The sequence below is a fragment of the Hyaena hyaena genome, unplaced genomic scaffold (genome assembly GCF_003009895.1).
Source record: "Hyaena hyaena isolate Hyena2069 unplaced genomic scaffold, ASM300989v1 scaffold_960, whole genome shotgun sequence".
NCBI lineage: Eukaryota > Metazoa > Chordata > Mammalia > Carnivora > Hyaenidae > Hyaena > Hyaena hyaena.
Window position 1 is genome coordinate 262,959 of NW_024081589.1, and position 25,070 is coordinate 288,028.

Below are 25,070 nucleotides of genomic sequence, written 5' to 3' on the forward strand. Positions count from 1 at the left end.
GAGTAAGTGTTAGGAAACAGCAGGGAAAGAAGTTGAAGATCTGTAATTCTTTACATGTATGCTCTCCTTCTGCCCTGGATGTGGCTGAATCTGGTTTCCATTAGCAGTGTGGAGTTTTATTTTCTAATTTATTTTTATTTTTAGGGCATCTTGTCTATGATTTTAAGAAGAATTTATATTTAAAGTTGATTTATATTCCTATAGTAAGTAGTTGAACAGGATCCTTGGCAGCCCTGAAATGGGTATAATTGTCTATGTGAAGAGGTGAAGACATCTTGGTGGAGGGGACCAAAATAAATTTCAGAGATCATCTTCCTCTGTTTCATTTCACTTTTATGGTTTTCCTTTGAAACAGGGTTTTTAGAACTAAGAAAAGAAAGGGGGCTTGTTTTAAAAGAATAAAAGAAAAAAATCACAGACCTGGTGTTTATTGAAGCATATGGGATAAAGTCCTTGCAATTATGGCTCTCAGACAGCTGTAAAAGAAAATGTGTGCATTCAACTGAAACCCCCAAGACCAATCAAATCCAATTTAAGGACATTAATTTAATATGACAGGTAATAGGTGGCACTTATGGCTATGGCACAGATTCTTTAGAATTTGGTGAAGTTCCCCACTTTTCTTTTTTAGGAGTACCACGAAAACTCCCTAAAGCAGTCTGCCAGGGTCATTTGCCTTTAACTTGTTGCTGTGTATCATTTAAATCAGGAAATCAGTTTCTAGCTCATATCAGGGCCACATGGGGAGCTTATGAAAAAGATAGGGCCTCAGCCCCAGTGATCCTGATTCAGTGGGTGATCTGGTGAGACATTTCTTCAACCAACCTTAGGTGTTGATATTTTTTCTTTCATTTTATTTCTGCTCTGAGTCCAAATTTGAAATTTGATTTTTGAGCTGGTCCCTTTCTCTCCTGACTTCGTGGTTCCTTTCTCAGAGCCAGGCAAGTCTCTTAAGCAGTCAGGTTCAGATTGCTTTTAATTCTTAAGCCATTCCCAGCTCCTGACTGGTCTTCTCATGACCACTTGTTGTCCCAGGTACAGGTTTTGAGACATTCCTCTGTAATCCTTGGATTTTCGATAATCTCACGGAGTTTTCTATCCTAACTAAAGGAGAGGGTCTCTACAAAACGCTCATGTTTTTCATAAAGTTTCTGCCGTTTGGGAACACACACATACCTGTCTATCATATCAGTTCATTATGCAGGCTTTAGAATTTTTGCTGTCTGTAATTCAGAGTTCAGTTTGTCATCAGTTGCATATTCAACATGTTATTTACATTGTGAAAGTCACCCATGATATTACAAGGGCATATTTCCCACTATATGAAAATGGCTGCAGCTGAGACACATTATGCCAACTAATGACAATTCAAAATCAATTAGAATGTGGGGCGCCTGGGTGGCTTAGTCGGTTGAGCGTCCGACTTTCGCTTAGGTCATGATCTCGCGGTTCGTGGGTTCGAGCCCCGCGTCGGGCTCTGTGCTGACTGCCAGCTCAGAGCCTGGAGCCTGTTTCAGTCTGTGACTCCCTCTCTCTCTGACCCTCCCCTGCTCACGCTGTCTCTCTCTCTCTCTCTCTCTCTCCTAGAAATAAAAAAAAAAATTAAAAAAAAATCAATTAGAATGTGTTTATCAAGTGTTCGAAAAGGACTTTTTCCTTTGCATGAACCGCTCATCATCAGAATGGAAACACTGTCATTGAAAAATATTACCTCATCTACTTTGGGCACTAAAACTGGAAACTTAAAGTTTCAGGTCAAAATGAATTTTTAAACCGATTTTAAAATTTTTATAATGATTTTATAATGATTTGTGATGTTGCTGTAGATGAAGATGGAGCAGCTAAGTTACAGTTTCAAATATAAGAAGTAGAGGTTCAGAGGGGCGCCTGGGTGGCTCCGTTGGTTGAGCGTCCGACTTCGGCTCAGGTCATGATCTCACAGTTCGTGGGTTCGAGCCCCACGTCAGGCTCTGTGCTGACTGCCAGTTCAGAGCCTGGAGCCTGCTTCGGATTCCATGTCTCCCTCTCTCTCTGACCCTCCCCTGCTCACGCTGTCTCTCTCTCTCTCGGAAATAAATAAAACATTAAAAAAAAGAAATAGAGGTTCAGAAAAGGGGGAGGCCCAATGACAAAGCTGTCAGAATACTTGATTTTGAAATAAATGTGGGCACTGAAGGGTTAAATTGACAGGGCCAGGACCTAAACGGTAAAACTTTCTGCACTTCTTGATAGCCTCAGCTATTCCTAGCAGGTTTTTGAAAATAAAGTGAAGCATCCCTGATACCATTTAATATCTGGAACTTGCCAGCCCTGAAGCACTGCCCTCGACAGCAAGCTTCAGTTTGTCCTTTACTACTCAAATAAGCCCGGGTTTGTTGATTCTTTGCAAAACAATCTAGAGACCATCCTTAGAATATCTGATGTCTGTTGCAGAAAGAGACCACTGCAATAAGCAAAACACATTGACGGGATACAAAATTAGCAGCTGAATGGGGGAATCCCTGACTAAGGTACTTGGAGCCACTACAGTACTGTGGATGAAGGTGGGGTTCAGTAAGACAAGGCTCACTAAGCCTCCCAAGTTCTTGGTGATGTTGGTTCAGCCCAGGATTATTTGAGCAGAAACTCCAAATTGGTCTCTATTCCTGATGAATAGATTTATCTTTGTGCCTCTTCATTGTGTGTTTTAAAGTAAAAAAGCAAGGGTGTGTATAGAGCGTTCTAATTTTTTTCTCATTTCTCCCTAGATTACCAATAAAAGCAAAGAGTCAACATGGGCCTTAATTCACAGTGTGAGCGATGCTTTTTCTGGCTGGTTGTTGATGCTACTTATTGGGCTTTTATCAGGTATGGTAAACTATGTTTGTTTTTTTAAACAGATCTCCTAAAATCATGGTGTGTCCCTCTCCCAGTCCATGAACTGAGTCGAGTGCTGTGCTTTACTATTTGCCTACATGAAATAAATTGCTAGTGGGCCTTTAGGAAGCTTGATGTTCCCATCTGTAAAGGGATACTAATACCTGCATCTCCTTCCTTTAAATGAGGTTAAATGAGGAAATGTATTTAAATGCATTTGTATGCTATAAAATACTGTATCCACTTTAAGGTGCTGTTAGCATGCCTTTCAGTGATTGTCTTGAAGAAGAGCCCTTCTGTTAGAGACAATCATTTTTTTAAAAAATTTTAATGTTTATTTTTGAGACAGAGAGACAGAGCGTGAGTAGGGGAAGTGCAGAGAGAGAGGGAGACGCAGAATCCGAAGCAGGCTCGAGGCTTTGAGCTGTCAGCACAGAGCCCGATGCAGGGCTCAAACTCACTGTGAGATCATGACCTGAGCCGAAGTTGGATGCTTAACCAACTGAGTCACCCAGGTGCCCTGACAATCATTTCTCTCTCTCTCTTTTTTTTTTTTTTAAATGTATAACTACATGACGTTTATAAGAGAAGATATAGAAGAGAACCTCCTGAGAGAACTTGTAGCTATTTCTTAAACATCTGCTCTCTCATTTAGTGTTGAAGAGCAGCATGAAAGATGTGGCTCATATCCTCAAGAAGCTTACAATCTCATTCTTTCATACTGGCTGAGGAGTGGGATGGTCCTACCTTTTCCTATCGTCTCTGTCAACCTCCCAAGCCATTCCAAATACGATCTAACTAGGAATGGTACACTTGAAAGTAGGCTCCAAAGCAGGCTTCCCCTCCCATGGGGGAAGCAGAAAGCCAAGAACACCTGACAGAGATGCTGAGTTGTATACTTGTGGCATTAAAAGATGGGCCTAGGAAGATCTGAAATATTGAGCTGAAAGAGACGTTAAGTGGGAAACTTGGAGGTAGATGGCATGAGATGGCCATTAGCACAGCCTCTACTTTGCAGCTATCTGGATTTGGATCCCAACCCCACTGCTTGCTAGTTTTGTGACTTTTGGAAAGTTTCTTAACCCTTGGAAATTCTAGGGGCTAATAAGAGTTCCTATAGTACATGTTTGTTGTGAGGACAGAAGTAGATAAATGAGATCTAGCACAGGTGGCTCTTAGCACAGTGCTTACAATAGCTTTTTTTTTTTTTTTTTTCTGGCCCACAATTGTTAACAGCACCATGGCTGCCGTTACCTAGAAAAAAATGTATGAGCCATGGAGTAAATATAAATAAATATTATTTACATATATACATAATACACACGTATACATATATATGTGTATATATCATATATGTGTACATGTGTGTACAGACATGTATATGTATGATGACTGCTGCAATGAGGATGGCTCATCCATAGCTGGGTTTTCAAAGATTATCTAGGGAAGGGGTCAGCAATGTCTTTTTGTAAAGGGCCAGATGGTAAATATTTTAGGATTTGTTTGCCAAGTGGTCTCTGTAGCACTAAAGCAGCCACAGACAATAGATAAACAAATGAGCATGGATGAGACCAGGCAAAACTTTATTTATAAGCATAGAGGCAGATTTGACCCTTGGGCCATAATTTCCAACCTGTAGTCTAGGGTGTTAAAGCCACTCCTTCTGGCTCACACAGGAGAGGGGGAATGGTCTGGCCAGTTTATTTTTTATTTTTTAATTTTTTTATTGTTTAGTTATGAGGGAGAGAGAGACAGAGCATGAGCAGGGGAGGGGCAGAGAGGGAGACAAAGAATCTGAAGTAGGCTCCAGGCTCTGACCTGTCAGCACAGAGCCTGATGCGAGGCTCGAACCCATGAACTGTGAGATCATAACCTGATCTCACAGAAGTCGGACACTCAACCAGCTGAGCCACCCAGGAGCCCTTGGTGTGGCCAGTTTAGAGTTGGCTAATAATAGATTGAGTAGTCTATAATGCCAAGTACTGCAGAGAGGCTGCAGATAAGGAAGAGGGCTGAGAAAAGATTATATAGTTTAACAATTGGTAGGATACCAATGACCTTGGAAAGCTATCTCATAAATATTAGGAGTCAGATTTCAAGGGGAAGCAACCAGTGCAGAAATTTTGGAGATATTTGGGAATCATTGGAAGGAGAGAAGGGACAGAAGCTTGAAATGGTAACAAAGACAAGGGGAGGCATTTTATTCCGTAGGGTAGGGGAAACTTGATAAAATTGTAACCAGGGAAGAAGGGACCAATTAGGAAAAGGAGAAGCAATGGCAGTAGAATGGGAGATAGGATTGAGGGTACTACATTAGGTAAAATAAGACATGCATAGGTGAAACAGTGTGGAGAACAAGCCGAACTCTGTAACACATGTTAATTTCTGAATCTGGGTAGTAAGTGCAGCAAGAGTTAGAAGGAGGAGAAGGTAGGCGTGGCCAAGTGGTGTCAAATAGTGTGTTAGATTTGAGTAGGTTATTCAAGTATGTAAATAACCTGTGTTAACACTTTTAGCACCTACCCAAACATACACATAACATGGCCTCCAGTCTGTTGGAATGTAGGTGTAATATCCTCAAGTTTTTAATGTATTTCTTGTCACTAGATGACCAGTGAATACTTTTCTTTCCCTCATACACACAGGGCATTTTGTTTTTAAGCATTGCAGAGCAACAATAGAAGCAGTGTGTCTGAATGCAGGAACAGTCTGGGAATTCAGGGGCTGTGAATTTTATGATGTCTTTGCTATTTCCCTAAAGCATGATTCTAGACCATTTAATTTCTTTATGCCAGAGTTTCTTCCACTGGACTACAGAAATGATGAGAAGACCAGAAGTTTCTATAACTGTCTTAACCCTAACAGTCTATTAACCATAGCACATAAATCCCCGTTCACTATTCATCTTCTCATAATTTTCTTTGATGGATGCATATAATATCATTTGCTCTTTTTCACTAGGAAAACTTCAGAATATTCATGTCCTATAGCTTCATCTAATTTTCCAAGTGCATCACAGCCATCACTTTTACAGATTCAGTTCCCTTAGGCTAGAATGCCTTCCTGCCACTGCTCAGATTCCCTCATCCATGAAGAAAAATTGCTAACAAGGCTGAGCTCTTCTCCCCATAGTCTTCGTCAACTCCCTTCCTTCCCTGAGCCATGTCAAATAAATATCATATAATATTCTTCAATACAGGCAGTCTACATTTTCTCAATCTTATATAATAGTGAGAATAAAATGACCTTTAATAAACTCAACTGTCTCCATGGATCAGTATCTATCAACTGTAAATCAAAGCAGAGTCTTTGCCATGTAAATCAGTTGAAAGGCAAATCTGATGGCCCCTTGCTTCCTCCCCACCACTTTGCCTCCCCCCACGTTCCCTGTATATAGAAATTCTACAGACACGGTGTTTAATGCAGACAATGTTTATTTTTTTTTTTGTATGCTCTTGTACAGGCATGTAATGAAATGTAGTAGGTGAAATCTATTAGAGGAGATAGGTAGAAATTAAACAGACCATCAGAAAGAGGTTGCAGATGGAATGGGGAAAGTTTGATTATCTATTATTTTGATACCCTTTCCCTTGTTTTCTCTGACAACTTTGGCCTTTCCTTCCTTCCCCTCAAATCAGGTTCCTTAGCTGGCTTGATAGACATTTCTGCTCATTGGATGACAGACTTAAAAGAAGGCATATGCACAGAGGGATTCTGGTTTAATCATGAACACTGTTGCTGGAACTCTGAGAATGTTACCTTCGAAGACAGAGACAAATGCCCTGAGTGGAATAGCTGGTCCCAGCTTCTCATCAGCACAGATGAGGTAACGTGTTGTGAAGATTGCAGAACCACCGACTTTTATTCTTTTTTTATTAAAGTTTATTTATTTTAAAAGAGGGAGAGTTCAAGTATGAGTGGGGGACATCCAGAGAGAGAGGAAGAGAGAATCCCAAGCAGGCTCCATGCTATCAGTGCAGAGCCTGACGCAGGGCTCGATCCCACGAACCATGAGATCATGACCTGAGGTCAAGAGTCGGACACTCAACCGACTGAGCCACCCAGGCGCCCCCTCCCCACTCACTTTTATTCTTACATTTGCTTTATTTCTTATAATGTACTCATGGAAATTGTGGACTGTGACCCCATTTTCCTTTTCATGAAAAGGGGAACCAGTGCCAGCTGCCTTTCTCTGTGGTTTAAATGCAGCCCTATTTCCATCTCTTCTGCCATGCGGAATCATTTGATGCTTACTCAGTGACTTAAAATTTTTGCTTTTTTAAAAACAGTCCTGGTGTTTCTTCTCAGTTGTTAGTACACAGTGTGACTGAATCTGTCTTTCTCTAATAATTTCAGTAAAAATGTCAGAACCAGCCAACAGGTACGCTATAATTTCTAACCAAGATGGAGTGGGTTAAAAAATGATGCATTGTATAGACTCCAAAAGTAATTTTCCCCTGAGCATTGCATTAGAACATTTTTTAAAAAGGAATACATTCCATATCAAAATAACAGAAATGCAGGAATAAAATGCCTATAGCCTGCTTTGGAGATTAAATCAATATTTTCATTTGTTCTGGTCTCCTAGCATATATTTTTCAATATAAAAGTAACTTTGTTTTTCAGTTCCTTCCCTTTCTGTTACTACTTGGGTTGTTTGTTAAATCTCTGTTACTAAAAACAAAAACACACAAAACAACTCTCAATTCCCATTTCCATTCTGGCTTCCACCAACTAAAACAGGTACCGTCTCAGCTCACTACTCATTTAGTCTGTTGGCGAAGTGACTGGGACAAGGCTAGGATATTTATTAATACATTTAGAATGCATTTTTATTCCTGCTCTGGTCCTTAGACCATTTGAATTGGTGTGTGTGTGCACATGTACATACACACAGTCAAGGAAAAAGAAGGATAGTAAAATAATAAAATCAGAAATCAGAGTGTTTATGTACCTATATGGCTGTACACATTAGCTTAGGGAAAGAGTTAAATAAAAGGGTTAGACACATACTATATGTGTGAGAGGGTTTAGATCTATCCTTCTCAAACTGGAGTAAGGTCCACGTGCCAGCCAGTAGGTGAAACCACAAAATAAATGCTGTGTGCCTTCTCAGAATATCAAGGGTTTTTTTCCTGAGTATTTTTTTTTTTCAAAAATTACATTTAATTACAAAGGAATGCAGAAGCCCCATGCTCGTTGCGATAAAACAATCTGTGTTTCAGCTCTGCTTCTGAGTGTCCTATCCCCAACCCTCTCTCCTAGATTAGGAGTACTTGGGTAGAAAAGTTTGAAAAGCCCTGGAATTTAGGGTGAGTGTGTGTGTGTGTATGTGTGTGTGTGTGAGATTCCCTTGCCTTTTTTTCACTCCTTTTTTTAAGTAATTATAGATTCACAAGAAGTTGCAAAACAAGGGAGGTCCCCCATATCCTAGACTCAGCCTCTCCCAGTGGTAACATCTTATATAACTATAGTTCAATAGCGAAACAAGGATATGATCCATAGACTTTAGTTTACCAGTTCTACATACACAAATGTGTGTGTGTGTGTGTGTGTGTGTGTGTGTGTATGTAGTTCTCTGCAGTGTTATCACGTGTAGATTTGCATTATCTTCACCATAGTCAATACATAGAAAGAACTATTGTTCCATTACCACAAGGCTTCCCCGTGCTACCCTGTTATAGCCATGTATGTGTGGTGAAGTATTCCAACTGTAGCTTTCTCTTTTTTTAATGTTTTAATGTTTTATTGATTTCTGAGAGAGAGACAGACAGACAGACAGACAGCGTGAGCAGGGGAGGGTCAGAGAGACAGGTAGATACAGAATCTGAAACAGGCTCCAGGCTCTGAGCTAGCTTTCAGCACAGAGCCCGACGCGGGGCTCGAACCCACAAACCATGAGATCATGACCTGAATCGAAGTCCGACGCTTAACTGACTGAGCCACCCAGGCTCCCCTCCAACTGTAGCTTTCAAACTGGAGCTTGAGATTTGCTAAAGTGACAGATTTCTCTGGCTGTCTTTTTTTGGATGAATGAAATCCTTGCCTGGAGAGGGTCTTCTAGATTCTAAGGGTTCTCCTGCAAAGAACTTGGCCTCCAGGTCTCTGCCTGTAGCCAGATTCAGCTACTTGCCTTTCCATTCCCTCTACTTCTCTTGTTTTCCCCCCTGGAGCCTTCTTCCTCCCTAGCTACATTTTAAAGGGCAAGAGAGAGCAATTATCTGTTCCTCTGAGGGACTAAAATAATGAAAAACTTGTGTCAAAGCTATAACTCAGAAGAAAAAAAAAAAAAAGAAACCTGAGAAGTTTGGCTCTCCTTGTCTAGGTCAGTGAATTATTTTAATAATGTTTTATGTTTAAGTCAGAAGTCCAATGAGTTGTATGTTTCATATACTTTGAGTGAGTTTCAACTTCTAATATTTTTATCAGTAAGCATTCTCTCCTAATGTTCAAAATAGTTTTCTTTGTAAGATGTAACTGTTTGCAGGCCCTTTATGTTGGTGAATCCTTATTAGTGGTCAAAATTAGATTTATTTTCTGGCAATCTTCATTATCATAGGAGGATAGTCTCAAAAGTATATTATCTCCATTTTCGAAATAGCTGTTGCTGTTTTATTCTTTGGGATAACTGGCGTCTCACTTGTTTCATTTTATGGTCAGAGCCTGAAACTTTCTACTTGCATATACTTGTTGCTGAGTCTGCAATAGCAAAATTCTTGCAAAGATGTGGTGGTTCTCTATAGAACTGAACTGTCTATTTTAAGAAAAACACTTGGGGAGAGCCTGGGTGGCTCAGTCGATTAGACGTCCGACTTCGGCTAAGGTCATGATCTCACGGTTCGTGGGTTTGAGCCCCCGGGTCGGGTTCTGTGCTGATAGCTCAGAGCCTGGAACATGTTTCAGATTCTGTATCTCCCTCTCTCTCTGGCCCTCCCCTTCTCTCTCTCTCTCTCTCTCTCAGAAATAAATTTAAAAAAGAAAAAGAAAAAGAAAAACACTCGGGAATTTTTGACACTCTAACCTCCAAGGTAGCTAGCCAGCTGGTCTTCATCTCAAATGTGTAGCCAAGGTTCAGCCATTCCAGTAAAAGAGCTTACAAGACTCTTAATAAAATTGACATAAAGTCATATATATTTGACTGCAAAACCTATCAAAGTGTTCATAAGGAACAGGAGTTTGCTTTGGGATTTTGTTCATTCTTTGTTCTTATCCATCCTCAGAAGCTGGTGTCAGTTTCTTTCGGGTGTAGCAATGCGTCTCATTTTTAGTACCAAGTGGGCTGACCCTGTTTCAATATTGCCTCTCTGACAATCCCACAAGGAACATGTTTAGCGATTTAATACTGGTCTTTTTCTTTCTGATCTCCTCTCCTTAAAACTGATTACTATGAAGAGTGGCATGCCTCACTAAAACAAGATTCTTTCTTTTCCCCCTGTTCCAGGGAGCCTTTGCCTACATAGTCAATTATTTCATGTATGTCCTCTGGGCTCTCCTATTTGCCTTCCTTGCTGTGTCTCTTGTCAAGGTATTTGCGCCTTATGCCTGCGGCTCTGGAATTCCTGAGGTGAGTCTCTCAAGTGGTTTATAAATGGTGACAATAATGATTCCTTCCCAGTTAAAAGCCTTTAATATGTATTCCAGCATATACCACAATTTGAACATGAAACAGGATCAGACCCTGAGGAAATCTAGAGCCTTTCAAGGTCTTTCCTCAAGTCTTCTTTCAGCCTGAGCCATCTGGACACTAAAGGGAGTTGATTCCTATCCCCCCGTGGGTTCCTGGTGAACCAGGGTCCCAATATCCTGGCCTAAAACAGTAGTGATATTGTCAGTTTTGTTAGAGTCAGAGAAAGAAAACTATTTGCTTCATTTCCTACAGTATGATTCGGGTTAGGAGGAGGGTGGTTGAAATCCTGTTTCTAACTACTTTTGGTTTACATTGCTTGACAGTGACTGAAACCACTGATATTTGAGGTTGCCCAGATGATCTTGCCTCTCTCTGTTTGCTGACCAAGTCATAGTTACAAATTTCTTTGGCAGAGAATCAAGGCTATACTAGCCTGTAAGGATACAAGTAAGGAAAATACCCACCCTCCCTGCCTACCCTTCGCCATACACACAGACTCCCATGCTTGTATTCCCTTGCCCTGCTGGCACATGGCCAAAAAAAAAGAAAAAAGGAACATGAAATCTTAAAGAACAGTTCTCTCTTTTCTGGGCTCCTAGGCTCCCTATCAAATTGGGGTCATTGTAGGTCAAACATTTATAGGTCACTTGTTCGAAAGGTACAGTTTCTATATGAGGTCCATATTATTGCTTCCCAGCCTTGCTTATTTGCTTAGTCTCTATTCAATCTCTCTGTGTTTGGTCCACAGATAAAAACTATCTTGAGTGGTTTTATTATTAGGGGCTATTTGGGTAAGTGGACCCTAATTATCAAAACCATCACGTTGGTGCTGGCCGTGTCATCTGGCCTGAGCCTGGGCAAAGAGGGCCCCCTAGTGCACGTGGCTTGCTGCTGTGGGAACATTCTGTGCCACTGCTTCAACAAATACAGGAAGAATGAAGCTAAGCGCAGAGAGGTAAGAACAGGTGGCCCAAATAGTCTCTTTGTTCGTGAGAGCATAAATGGTACAGTATTAGGGATAAGAATTTGGGGATTCTCCCAGTGTTAACACAGACACCCTTTGACCCAGCAGCTTCACTTCTAGGAATTTATCCTGCAGACATCCTACTCTGTGTGTACACAAAGGTATGCGTTTGGGGATAGTCCGTGTGCAACATTTGTCAATATTGTGAGAAAATGATACCATCACAATGTCCATCAACGGGACTGATTTGAATAAACAAATTCTGTCCATGCTGTAGCATACTATGCAATCGTTAAAAAAAAAAAAAGAGTACATTGACATGGATTGATGACTATAAAATATTCAGTTTCAAAAGCCAATTTTGGAACAACGTGTACATATAATGATTCCATTAATGTTTTTCTAATTATGTAAATATGCACCTAGAAAGAAAATGTCTGAAAAGTGGTTTTACTCCAAACTGTTAAACATGTCTTCCTGGGGTGAGTGGGGAAGTGAGGTGTTAGAGAAGGATTTTAACTATAATAACTTTCATTACGTGTAACTGTACAAGTGTGTGCTGTTTCTATTACAAAATAAGTTATAAAAATAATAGATTTTTAAGAGCAGTCATTTATTCCTGTGAATGAATATGCACTCAGCGTGTGTTTCAAATGCCAGCCTTTTCATCTTTTATTTCTACCTACTGCCACACTGAATGAGTTTCTCTATGTATTGGCGCTCTCTCTGCCTTTTGTGTCAGTCTCGCCAGAGTAATTTTGTCACAGCATCTCTGTAGCGGTTCTCATGTTTATGCAGTTGCTAACATATATCATTTTGAGGAGGAAGGACAGTTTTTAAAAATGTTCCAAGTCGTTGGTTACTTTTACCCTGCTATAATGAAGGATTTGAGAAAATAATGGTTCTTGCTCTGTTTTCCTTGAATTACAAAGAAATCACATATGAAATGGGTCAAGTCCAAGTTCATTTCATTAGAAAGGAGTTTTCACAAAATGGGAACCTAGTGATTTATTCTGAAAACCAAAGAAAACAAAATAAACCATAAGGCCCAGAAGGAAACTCAAAAATGTTGAAATTTCAAATATGGAATACATTTTGATAGTTCAAGGGGGAAAGTTCTTGGCAGGAGAGGAAGGCTAGCAGAAGAGAGAGAAAGAGAGGGAAAGGGAAATCTGAGAGGTTGTTTAGCTGCCTGTCAAATGGTAAAGGAGCATAAAGGCAGTATTAAATTTGTGAGGTTGTTAGATGGAAATAATGCGGAACAGAAGCTAAAGAGATGGGAAAAAAAAACATTTTAACTGGCAAGAGTAAAATGTTGATTGTTGCTGGTTTTGCCTGGGCAGGGGTGACTTTGGAACTACAGATTGCTGGTTACTTTCATTTCATAAAATCGGCATTTCTGTTCAAGTAGTTCTTTACAGAATGAGAAGGGAGTTTGGGCTGTTTCTCTGTACAGATGTCACTTATTCCTCTAACTAGACTCAAGAATCTTTGCATCTTGAGTTCACTTCCTATTGTTCATTTTAGACTTTCCAGTTATTTTCTTCCTGTTGTTCTCACCATCAGCAGCCACTCTTTTGTGTCCTGGGGCCTTGTCAAAGTGGGCAAATGCTTGAGAGTACAATAGGGACTTGAGAAGAAAGGGGATGGACAGACTCCACTCAGTCAACAGCAACAACAAAAAATTGAAGCAAACTAGCCACCATGATTCTTTCTTTCTCCTCATAATTCACCCCAGACAGTCACGGAAACGCTTTTGATGAAAGCCAGTATATAGCTATGGATTTTGAAGTCTCCCAAGTTAGCACCATTTAGCACTCCCTCCTTCCTCCCCTTCATTTTCCTGCACCATCCTGCCCAGAGAAACCTGCCTATTAATTTTGCCAAGAACTATTTTATTCTTCGAAAAACTATTTGTATTTAACTTTCTTTTTTTAATGTTTATTTATTTATTTTGAGAGAGAGAAAACACGCATGAGTGGGGAATGGGCAGAGAGAGGGAGAAAGAGAGGATCTGAAGCAGGCCCTGTGCAGTCAGCACACAGAGCCAGGTGTGGGGCTCAATCTCATGAACCATGAGATCACGACCTGAGCCTAAATCAAGAGTCAGACGCTTAACTGACTGAGCCACCCAGACACCCCTAAAACTTTCTTTTTAAAAATATTTCCTTACTATCGCAAATCACTTATCACCCCACAGCAGCCAGAATTTAAAGAAAAGACTTAATCCTCCCATTAATTCAGTGTGTTTCTCATGCACATTTTACATGCACATGCATATGCCTACCTACAAAAGCAGGGCTAAGTATATCACTTGCTCTCTTTCTCTGTCTCCTTGTCCCTTTTTATTTCCTCTGACATCTTCTTCCCCTTCCTCTTCCTGTCCCACCTAGCCCTTTTCCTTGCCACACCGAAACACACATAGGTCTTCTCTTCAAAATCTATCCCCTTGCTTCTAGTTGCTTCCCTATTTGTTTCCATAGGTCACTCGGTATGGAGCAGGGCATATAGTACAGAAAACCCCAGCTACCCATCATATGAATATTTGTAGCTCCTGAATAGATGTGAGCCAACTGTTGCTTCAGTTTTGTATCATTACAGGCTTCTCTAAACTCTCATTTAATAAGCATTCCTTAACAGAGAGTGCTGTGTAAATACGTCACTGAAAATACTTCATTTAGGTGATTCCTAGGTCTACAAACTCAAATTCCATTAGTGAATGGAGAATATTGGGGCTGGGGGGCATGATGTGGAATAAAGTACATGACTGAATTAATTACAGAGGAGAGACCCTTTGCCCATCCAAGCATTTGAACCATGTGTTCAAAATTTAGCATGCAGTGTTTGTTCTCAAAATAAATAAATATAAATTGAACTTGATTTTTGATAAACTGGATACAGAGCATGTAAAGTTTTAAAAAACAAGTTTAGCAATCACTAACGTTCCTTTTAAACATGTGATTGACAGCAGCAAGGTGGCGTTATTTCTGTCACTAATTTTGAGTTTCGGATTGTAGGTCTTGTCAGCTGCAGCAGCAGCTGGTGTATCCGTAGCCTTTGGGGCACCGATTGGCGGAGTATTATTCAGCCTAGAAGAGGTAACTGCTTTTAACTGTAGAATGTGATGTTGCTTTTGGGTCAGGAATTCTGGCCAGTGTGTGTGTATGGTGCAGTCCCAAAGTGCTCTGCTCAACTCCGTGTTTTACCATGTGACTGGAGATCTCTGGGCAGTTTTTTTTTTGTTTTTTGTTTTGTTTTGTTTTGTTTTGTTTTGTTTTGTCCTGAGCTCTCATTCCTGCAGCACCAGCTTATCACCTGGAACTGTGTCTGCATACTGCTCTAAGTTTGCTTTCCCACCTTCTTTCTTACAGGTCAGCTACTATTTCCCCCTCAAAACGTTGTGGCGTTCATTCTTTGCTGCCTTGGTGGCAGCATTTACTCTACGTTCCATCAATCCCTTTGGGAACAGCCGCCTGGTTCTGTTTTATGTGGAGTTTCACACCCCATGGCATCTCTTTGAGCTTGTGCCGTTCATTCTGCTGGGCATATTTGGTGGTCTGTGGGGAGCTTTGTTTATCCGCACCAACATCGCCTGGTGTCGGAAGCGTAAGACCACTCAGTTGGGCAAGTATCCTGTCATAGAGGTACTCGTTGTGACAGCCATCACTGCCATCCTGGCTTTCCCCAATGAATATACCCGCATGAGCACAAGTGAGCTCATTTCTGAGCTGTTTAATGACTGTGGCCTTCTGGACTCCTCCAAGCTCTGTGACTATGAGAACCGTTTCAACACAAGCAAGGGGGGTGAACTGCCCGACAGACCGGCTGGTGTGGGAGTCTACAGTGCCATGTGGCAGCTGGCCTTGACACTCATACTGAAAATTGTCATCACTATATTCACCTTTGGCATGAAGGTGAGGAGATTCTTTTGATGCTCGGTGGATATATGTGTGGCTGTGGCTTGGGGGTTAAAGCCAAGATATCATAAAATCTTCAAAGCTCCTGTGACACTTCCAACCCCATGCAACATTATCCCCCACCCCCAAAAGCCCTTTTTGCCCCTACATGTCCTCCTAACTTCCTAGAGAATTGAACTGTATCTAAAATTATCCAAGCCTAGTTTTAGGCCAAATGCACACCTCAATGATGATATGTAAATAGGAATATTTTCTCTTTTTTCCACGGAACACATATTTTGCCCCTCAGAAAGGATGGTGAGGTACTTATTCACATGCATTTTGTATTAAAACAATATCTGCCCAACACATTTTTGGTCCTTATAGGGTGGCTTTAGAGTTTGCCAATAAAGCAAAATATTAAGTTGAACCAAACAAAGTAGCCTATACTCAACCATTTTGACCACTAAAATAGCAATCTTATCAGGTTCGGCCTGATGTATAGCTAAATGTATTCTTTACAGTCGTTATCAGTGCCCAAGTATCGAGAACTTCACAGGTGATCCAAATTAATATTGAAACTGTCAACAGCAGACATTAGGCCAGAATCTCTTATTTTCAGTACCTGTTATCGTTTCCATGTTTCAGAAGAAACCAGAAAGGAACATGGAACATTTGTTAAGGTATTTCCCTCCTCCTTCCTGATTATTTGTTTGTCTTTCGTTAGCACCCAACTACCGAGAGTTATTCACCTCTGTTCAAACCAGACAGTGAGACACAGTGCTCAGTTTACGCAATGCTAGAACCTCTGAATGGACATGCATCTTCCTAACACCCTGGAAAGTCTTGTGGCACTTCTTGAGTTGTTGTTGTTGTTGTTGTTATTATTATTATTTTTACCTCATGGCTTCCTTCTTTCATTTAAAGCGAACAGTCAGACCATCAAACCCACCCAGATTCAAATGCATTCAAAAATCAAACATAAGCTATTTAAAAACAATCTGCTGTTTCAGTGAGTTTGCCCTTGTCCTAATTTCCTTCCCTTAACACAGTAAATTGAGAATTCACTGTAGTATCCTAGGAGTCAAGAAATTGAGCAGGAGAAGGATGAGAGGGGTGTTTTGTTGTTGTTGGTTTTTTGTTTGGGTAGTCATGCAAACCATTTTTACTACCTCATTCTTAAAATGTAATCATTTCGTCTTTATACCGTTACAAAATAAAATGAAACCTTACATGTACCATCCTTTTCATGTGAGCAATGGGTTAAGATTCAATACATGAGAGTGGTTTTAAGCATTGCATTTAAACCCCAGCACCAGTATTTACTGTATCTTGACCTTGGATGTGTTACTTAGCCTCTCTGAACCTTAAGTTCTTTGCGATTTGGGAATAATAACGCCTATCTCCAGGGGTGGAAGTAAAGAACTGAGGAAATCTTGTTAGTGGAGTATCCAGCATAGAACATGGAAGATAGTCAATTGTTGTTAAGAATTCAGCATTGGGGAAAATGTCTGCATATATGAGAAACTCCATCTATTTTCCTTTTTCTTTGGGAAAGGCTTAATTTCTGCCTCCAGTTCTGTGTTGGTCTGGAGAGTTCAGGCTCTGGCCTGATGGACCCCAAATCAGGGTAAGCTTCTTTGCAGTCGTACTTGCCTGCACGTCCCAGAGACCTCTAGCCCCCGTAGCATTACACAAATCTTTACGGCCACTTGCTAGCATAGTGCATAGTTAAATTGTCATTGGCCTGTTTGCTTTGCAGAGGGTCAGTTATCTAGCCCTTACCACGTGCCAGGCAAGTGCATCATTTCTCACTAACCATCTGTTGCTTTCTCTTTGCAGATCCCGTCTGGCCTGTTTATCCCCAGCATGGCTGTTGGTGCTATAGCAGGCCGACTTTTAGGAGTAGGAATGGAGCAGCTGGCTTATTACCACCATGATTGGGCCATCTTCAATAGCTGGTGTAGTCAAGGAGCAGATTGCATCACCCCTGGCCTTTATGCGATGGTTGGGGCTGCAGCCTGCTTAGGTGAGTAGTGTTTGCATTGATTTTAAAGAAGTTGCGGGGCGCCTGGGTGGCTTAGTCGGTTAAGCGTCCAACTTTCGCTTAGGTCATGATCTCACGGTTCGTGGGTTCGAGCCCCGCGTCGGGCTCTGTGCTGACTGCCAGCTCAGAGCCTGGAGCCTGTTTCAGTCTGTGACTCCCTCTCTCTCTGACCCTCCCCTGCTCACGCTGTCTCTCTCTCTCTCTCCTAGAAATTAAAAAAAAAAAGTTGCCACACAGGTGACAGAATAAGAAAGTGTGATATTAAACAGAGTCGACTACAGATTTTGAGAGAGCAAGCAAGCACACATGAGCAAGGGAGAGACAGGAGAGAGAGAGAGAGAGAGAGAGAGAGAGAGAGAGAGAAAATCTTAAGCAGGCTCCACGCTCAGCACAGAACCTGATGCAAGGCTCCAGAGGTCGTGAGATCATGACCTGAGTGGGAATCAAAAAAGTCAGGTGCTCAACCGACTGAGGTTGCCCCTGCAGGTTTTTTTTTTTTTTAATGAGCATCCGTTTCCTGTTGGGTTTGCAATTTTTCAAGTGCTTTAAGAAAGTATTCTTTATCCTATAGCTATATTCCTCCCTCTTGAGAATAATTTTGCTCTCAAATTTCATCCTACTAACAAAATTACCAGGAATTTGGATAAGGATATCTGCCCAAGAATGTTCATCACCGTATTATTTATGATAGCAGCAATAAATTGGAATCAACTTAAATATGCACCATAAGGGACTGGTTAAATAAATTATGGTGAATCCATATAATGTTATACTATGTAGCCATTGAATGTGATGCTAATATTTAACATCTCTAAATCCAATGTTAAATGAATTTGTAATAATATATGAAATGTTCCTGACATAAAGTGGGGGGAGGGGTAGCATGGTGGGGAGTTAAACATATAATATGAGCCCACTTACATACAAACATATATTTTTGCCTAGCGAAAAACTTGAGAAAAAGTCATTCCAAATTTTTACTCTGCTTATTTCTAGGCCGTGAACTTATGAATAATGGCTTTCTTTTCTATACTTAAAAAATGTTTTCTGAAATTTCCACTATGGCCTGTACATTCCAGAGAACCTATAGTTCCAGCAGTGTTATACCAATTGTGGGTATCTTTTGCAATTACTTTTATAATTAGGGGAGAGAAAGCAGCACACAAATAAGAAACAAAAGAAGAAAAATCCAGACAGCATCTGGTGCTTTTATAGATATTATTCTGAGAATTCTGACTCACATCCATTATAAACTTACTTAAATGTAGCTGCTGGGGTCTGTGCAGTTATAAGCGAGACCTCCTTTTAGCAATGCTTCTGGTAAGTAGCCTTTGCCTGGATGGGCGCCTGTCACATGCCCTTAATTGTAATGAGTCTGGACTTCTGTTTTCAGTAGCCTGTATCTGTTTCCTTACAGGTGGGGTGACTCGGATGACTGTTTCTCTTGTTGTCATAATGTTTGAACTAACTGGTGGCTTGGAATACATTGTGCCTCTGATGGCTGCAGCCATGACAAGCAAATGGGTGGCAGATGCTCTGGGGCGGGAGGGCATCTATGATGCCCACATTCGTCTCAATGGTTACCCCTTTCTTGAAGCCAAAGAAGAGTTTGCTCATAAAACTCTGGCAATGGATGTGATGAAACCCCGGAGAAATGATCCTTTATTGACTGTCCTTACTCAGGACAGTATGACTGTGGAAGATATAGAGACTATCATCAGTGAAACCACTTACAGTGGCTTCCCAGTGGTGGTGTCTCGGGAATCCCAAAGACTTGTGGGTTTCGTCCTCCGAAGAGATCTCATCATTTCAATCGGTAAGGATTTCAGAAACGGGATAATGTAATCCACTATGGAAATAAAATAAATATGTGCAAAATGGGGGAGGAAATAAAATAAATATGTGCAAAATGGGGGAGGACGGGACCAATGAGGGGCCAGAAGGATAGAACTGGCACTTCTATTTTCAACTTCTTTTTTCCTACCTCTCAAATAGAAAATGCTCGCAAAAAACAGGATGGAGTTGTGAGCACTTCCATCATTTATTTCACTGAGCATTCTCCTCCAATGCCACCATACACACCACCCACCCTAAAGCTTCGGAATATCCTGGATCTCAGCCCCTTCACTGTGACTGACCTTACACCCATGGAGATTGTAGTGGATATCTTCCGCAAGTTGGGACTGCGGCAGTGCTTGGTTACGCATAATGGGTGAGAGCTCTTTGGTGAAGGCAAATTGGATTGTGGGAGGATAGAGTGTAGAGAGATAAAGAAGAACCCAATTCATCTGAACATTAGTAGTACGTATAGGGCCTTTTGAAGCTCCGAGATGAAGATAGATGTATTTCTTTTATTGTCATGATTAATGGAAAAGGAGTTTGGGGATGAAAGTGTGCTTGAGAGATGTGAACTGCTAGCTGCACATTATAAATAACATGGTCCCTCCCCTACAAAGGAAACAGTTGTGTCCTTTTGAAGAGACAGCACTGAAATTATAATGGTATTAGGTATTATACGTATAGTATTTGGTCCTCATAATAACTGTGTTTTTATCATTGGAGGATGAGAAAGCCAAGTTTCAGTGAGGTTTAGAGATTTACAGAAGGGCTCCCAATCAGTATATAGTAGAGAGGGGCTTTAAACACAACTCTTCTGACTCCCAAGGCCAAAGCTCTTTCTTTCAAGGATATTTCTTATGCAGTTAAGGAAGCCCTGCTATTTTTATTGGAAAAGAAGGGAGGTTGAGGAGAAAGGTGGATTTTTTTTCTAAACATGGTATGCTAATCCAGCAATTATGTAAGAATTTCACTCTCTAAAATTTCTAAATGTTGTAACAGATGTCTTGCAGGATTGAAATCAGCAAGGGGACTTTCCCTAACTGATTCATTCAACATTTACTGAATCCCCAACTTCATGCCAGGAGGTATTCCACTAGACTCCACAGAGACACAAACATGAATAAGGCCCTTCTCTACCCTCAAGGAGTGTGCAATGTCACAGGGAACCTAAGGACACAGGAGCACGCATTCCACAACAGCAAACAAGAAAAGTGTGCAGATCATGCAATTGCTGTAAGGGGGTCATGGCCATTGCTGGCCTGTAGGATCAGGAAGGGGTTCTGGAAGAGCAGCGTTTGAACTAGGTGGCAGAACATAAGATTCAGATATGTAGGGAATATTTAAAGCAGAGGAAATAGCAAGGTGTGAGACATGATGCAGAAATGCCTGCAGCTCATTTAGGGACCCACACACCGTCCCATTTGCCTGGCATGCATAACACTGTAAGTGCAGTTAGTGTTTAAAGACAAAGTTGGAAAGGCCTGAGGAGGAAAAGTGTCACCATTGAGAACGTTAGCTACCAATTTATTTTTGTTTTGTTGCCTTGTTTTGTCTTTTAGGCGATTGCTTGGAATCATTACCAAAAAGGATGTGCTAAAGCATATAGCACAGATGGCGAACCAAGATCCTGACTCCATTCTCTTCAACTAGAATCACAGGGTTGTGCTGGATATAAAACAGGAAGGACATTGCAGACCATGGACGTATTTTATTAACTGGGTACCCAAAACACATTTCCCATATTTGGATGGTGAAGTTATATTAGTGTATTGTCTATTTCCTATAAGTTAACCAGTTGCACTACATAATCTCTGGAATTTAATCTTCTCTTTAGTAGAAAATACAGTTAGGCTTCTGTGATATTGCATTAGAAAAATTTCATGAGAGAGTAAGCAAGATTGCTAGGTTTTAATTCTTTAAATTTTTTTTTAGTTTAAAACATAATTGTTAGACAATATGCAATCACTGAAAACTATGCAATAAAAATTCCAACCGTCCTGACCTTTGGCCTGCAGAAAACTCATGACCAAGTCACTTTTTTTGACTCTAACTGTCATTGGTGGAAGATGAAGTGTAAACTAAGGGGCTTTGCTTTTCTGAACACAGAAAGGAAAGCCAGAAGGAAAATAGTAATGCTGTTTTCCAGACTGTGAAAATTCAATTCAAATGTTATCCTGTTCCTGTTACAATATTTAGCATTATTAGTTTGTGTGTGTATATATGTATGTTAATTTTAATATCTGATTATAAGACAATGCTGCTTTGGTTAACCAACTCTAAATGAATTTAGAGAGGTTGACTTTTATAGCTTGCTTGTTCCTGGTACTCTTTTGAAGTGCACAAAGATAAGTTATGGAACTTTCTCCTTGTCTGCCAAAGGGTGATTTTCCAGATAGTATTTGTTGGCCAGTAGACAAGGACTTTGCCGTGAATTTGTTAGTAACAAGGAATGATTTCTCCAGCTTCCTTGAAAAGAATGATTAGTAAAGTTCTAAGCAGAGTCAGTGACTAGGAATTTCACATTTTTTGTGAGGTCCCAACTAATTCTCTTACCCAGATGCCACCTCCATGAGTGATGGTGCTTTAGGCTTCTGGAATATGTAAGAATAGTAAAGGGAACCAAATCTGGACTGCATACTGATAAACCAGGGAAGTTCCTGAGCTCTATCTGCATTCTCATGCATTCCTTCGTAAAGACCACCAGTACTAAAATAACTGGGCACTCATGCCTCCTCCCAGTGTTAAGTACATATAACAGGCCAGTTGTTGTCCCTGTGAACATGAATTTAGGCTTGGGGTACTTTCAAATCCATTTGAGGCATTGGAATAGGATAGGCAGCTGTGACTCCCTTGGGGCTCCTTAGAATTCTAAATAAAAGGCAGAACCATCCTAAGACCCAGGGGTGTGGACAAGGCCTGGTGACACCAAAGGTGCTTGTATCCAATTGAAAAGGTGCCTGTCTCAATTTTCTACCACGTTTACTGCAGTAGAAAAACATCACACTGTAGGGACACCCGGTTGAGTCACAGAGCCACCACCATCATTCCAACACCGGTTTCATTTTCTGTTGTTTTCCCCATGTGCAGCTGGTCCCTCTTGTTCCCCTCCATTCTTTTCCTCTCCCTCTCCTCAGTCCTGAGTACTGTCTTTGGGACTGAGCGCCATGCCTGGTTAATCATTCCGATTTCAAAAAATAACCCCCAGGGCTAGTTAAATTGTAAACCAGGGCTCAGCAATCTTAGGGCACACAGACCAGAGGGAACACACAGCCATTTGCTTTGCTCTGTAGCCCAGTTGCTGCCTCTGCACCTGCCTCCCTTCCTGTGCCCATGCCCACCTCAGCAAGACTTAACTGCCAGGGCTGCAGAGTTCAGCCTTTCCTGTTTGACAAGTCTGTTAACCCCGCCCCCCCCACCCCCCACCTTACACTACCCTTCCAGCCTAGAACCAGCAGTCACTAGGCATATCCTCCCCCACCCCCCTCCGTCTCTCCCAACACCTCAGGGTTCCTCATTTTAAAAGTTTCTGAGCCCTGAATCTAGGATTCCTTCCTTCCTTCCTTCCTTTCGTTTGTTCGTTCATTCATTCTTTTGTTCTTTCGTTCTTTTGTACCTATCTTTCCAACATCTCAAATTCTTTTATTGCCTAGAACCGGGCAGCCAAAGCTTTTATTGATTTTTATCTTTCAAATATCAAGGCAGTTGCCAGAGTTTCTTTTTTTAAAGTATATCACTCTAACATTTTAATTAAAGAAAAAACTCCCTAGGTTATATTCTATTATAGTCATGACTCAGTCACTTTACATCTTTTCTCCCTTCTGTGCCACTGATTTCCTCATATGAGATGAGGCTATGTGCCAGACCACCCCTGTGTATTGCATAGAAGTCATTCTTATCTGTATATTTCTAGTTCACTACCTGTCTTATTAGCCGTCCAGCTAGTTTGCAAAACAGGAAGCGTTAGTATTTCTGGTATTTGATGACAGTGAAAAGTTTGGTCTCCTTTCATAGGGCAGCAGCGATATGGAGGGTGCCTAAGTTTGCCTTTGTGTTTCTTTTAGGCTCTGTTTTTGATTCTAGACAGATGAGCCAGTGTTAAGGTGCTACTTCAGAGAATTAATTCAAGAAATCAGATAACACTGTGCCAGGGTATACTTTCTAGATGCTAAGCACCAATTGGCCCTCCAGAGAATAATATCCTTTTGATACCTCACTCCTGATAAATCTCATCCATTAACCTCAGGAATCCTTATAACACATATGCTAGAAGTAGCTATAGTGTATGGTATTCATTATATGTCCAATCCTATGGTTTGGCTCAAAGGTTGGCTAATTGTGGCTAGAGCTCTCCTCTAGACTGCTAGCTCAGCACCTTAACACTCAAGAGTTTCTTGTCGTAAGGCGAAGGAAAATGTTCTTTCTTCCATCGCTAATTCAACACTTGGACATACTTAACCAACAAACAAAGCTGATACAATGAGATCTGTCAGTCGCCTCAAATGGCCACATACCTCAATGGTAAAAGACTAGATAATCTGTGATTGGCAAATTAATTTGGGTTGAGACTAGTCTGTTATGTCATTAAGAAAAGAAAATTTCCCAACGCAAGGGAAGGAGCTACAAAAGAACTCCAATAAATGCTTCAAGAGAGTTAGGATTTTCCAAGGGAAACTATGTGGTAGACATCCAGCCATGAAAAGAGTGGGAGTCTACAGGTCTGTTAAAAGTCTAGCTGGTATATTTTGTATAGTCGGGTCTTCATTGTAAAGAATTAAAGAAGCCAAAACAGTTAATGCATGGTTATACCATTGGATGGGAAGAAGCAAGGGACTGAAAATGCAAACCAATGTCCACTTTCAATCAAGATCATTTCTATTTGGATGTTTGTTCAGACAGCCTCTTTTCTGGCCCCAGCTTCCTGCTGGTTCAGGTCAGCTGTTGAGTGGAGGTGGTATAGTCCACGGAACTGATAGCCTCTGGTGGATAATCTAACATTGATGACACTTTGGATTTGCCAGCTGGTAGAGCAAACAATCAATTCGCCAAATGAACAGGAAAGCAGTTAAGTTGTTTTGGCACCAGAGGCTGAAACCAAACCCCTTGCAGGAAGAGCCAATCACAGTCTAAATTTCTCTAGCAAATCTCCAGTTCTGTTTGAACATGAGAAAGATAAAGTAATGGGAATTTAATGTGGTCTAAGGCTGTGAAGTAACTCTGAATCATGATGTTATAAGCTCTTTCAAGTGTGGAGGGAGCAAGTCTGTTTTTAAAAACTCATCATGCAGTAGAGTCCGTCATGCAAAGTAATCATGGCATGTTACATTATAGGTTTTAAGTATTTGAATCGCCTGTCTTGGTTGAGTCTCGATCTTGGTTTGTGTTGTGACATGATGAACATGAAGGTGAACTTGTTACCCCACTGTGTCTTTTGTTTTTATTTTTGTTTTCTTAATCACAAGGGGTGCAGCTTTTGAAGTTGAGTTTTTAATGAAGATAGTGAAGACAATATTGAGAATATGAAACAGCCAGTGTGTTTTACATTGCCAGAGTACTTACTGATGACTGGCCATGTTGCCAGCCATCAGTTCAGAAAAGCAGGAGAACATTTTTCAGGGTGATGCACAGCAAATTGAGCTCGAGAAAACCCTGAGAAAAAATAGAAATTTAGAAAGTATATGGGAAGTAGGATACTCAGTCCTTAAAAAAATAGATGTCTAAATATGTGGTCTGAACTTCAGCGTCCATCAACCTTGATTTTTTTTAAACCACCTCTGGGTTTGCCTGGATTCTCTTTGGAGAGAGAATTAAAAGATGTGGCAGTGGAAAAGCCCCAGTGAGAAA

The 25,070-nt window shown here is 40.8% G+C and overlaps 1 protein-coding gene across 7 annotated transcripts in view; it reads left to right on the forward strand.

Moving 5' to 3' along the window:
• Window positions 1-23,832, forward strand: part of CLCN5 (chloride voltage-gated channel 5) — a 256,472-nt gene extending 232,640 nt beyond the window's left edge. For 5 of the 7 annotated variants that reach the window (XM_039221177.1, XM_039221178.1, XM_039221175.1 and 2 more), the window contains 10 exons: window positions 2,748-2,847; window positions 6,495-6,682; window positions 10,298-10,420; window positions 11,232-11,438; window positions 14,465-14,545; window positions 14,819-15,361; window positions 17,186-17,372; window positions 18,808-19,206; window positions 19,386-19,602; window positions 20,789-23,832. In XM_039221177.1, the coding sequence (XP_039077108.1) occupies window positions 2,748-2,847; window positions 6,495-6,682; window positions 10,298-10,420; window positions 11,232-11,438; window positions 14,465-14,545; window positions 14,819-15,361; window positions 17,186-17,372; window positions 18,808-19,206; window positions 19,386-19,602; window positions 20,789-20,879 (2,136 nt within the window). In that variant the 3' untranslated portion in view covers window positions 20,880-23,832. The remainder of the gene's footprint in view (window positions 1-2,747; window positions 2,848-6,494; window positions 6,683-10,297; window positions 10,421-11,231; window positions 11,439-14,464; window positions 14,546-14,818; window positions 15,362-17,185; window positions 17,373-18,807; window positions 19,207-19,385; window positions 19,603-20,788) is intronic. The other 2 variants (XM_039221182.1, XM_039221180.1) reach the window with 2 other exon arrangements.
• Window positions 23,833-25,070: the final 1,238 nt, after the last annotated feature.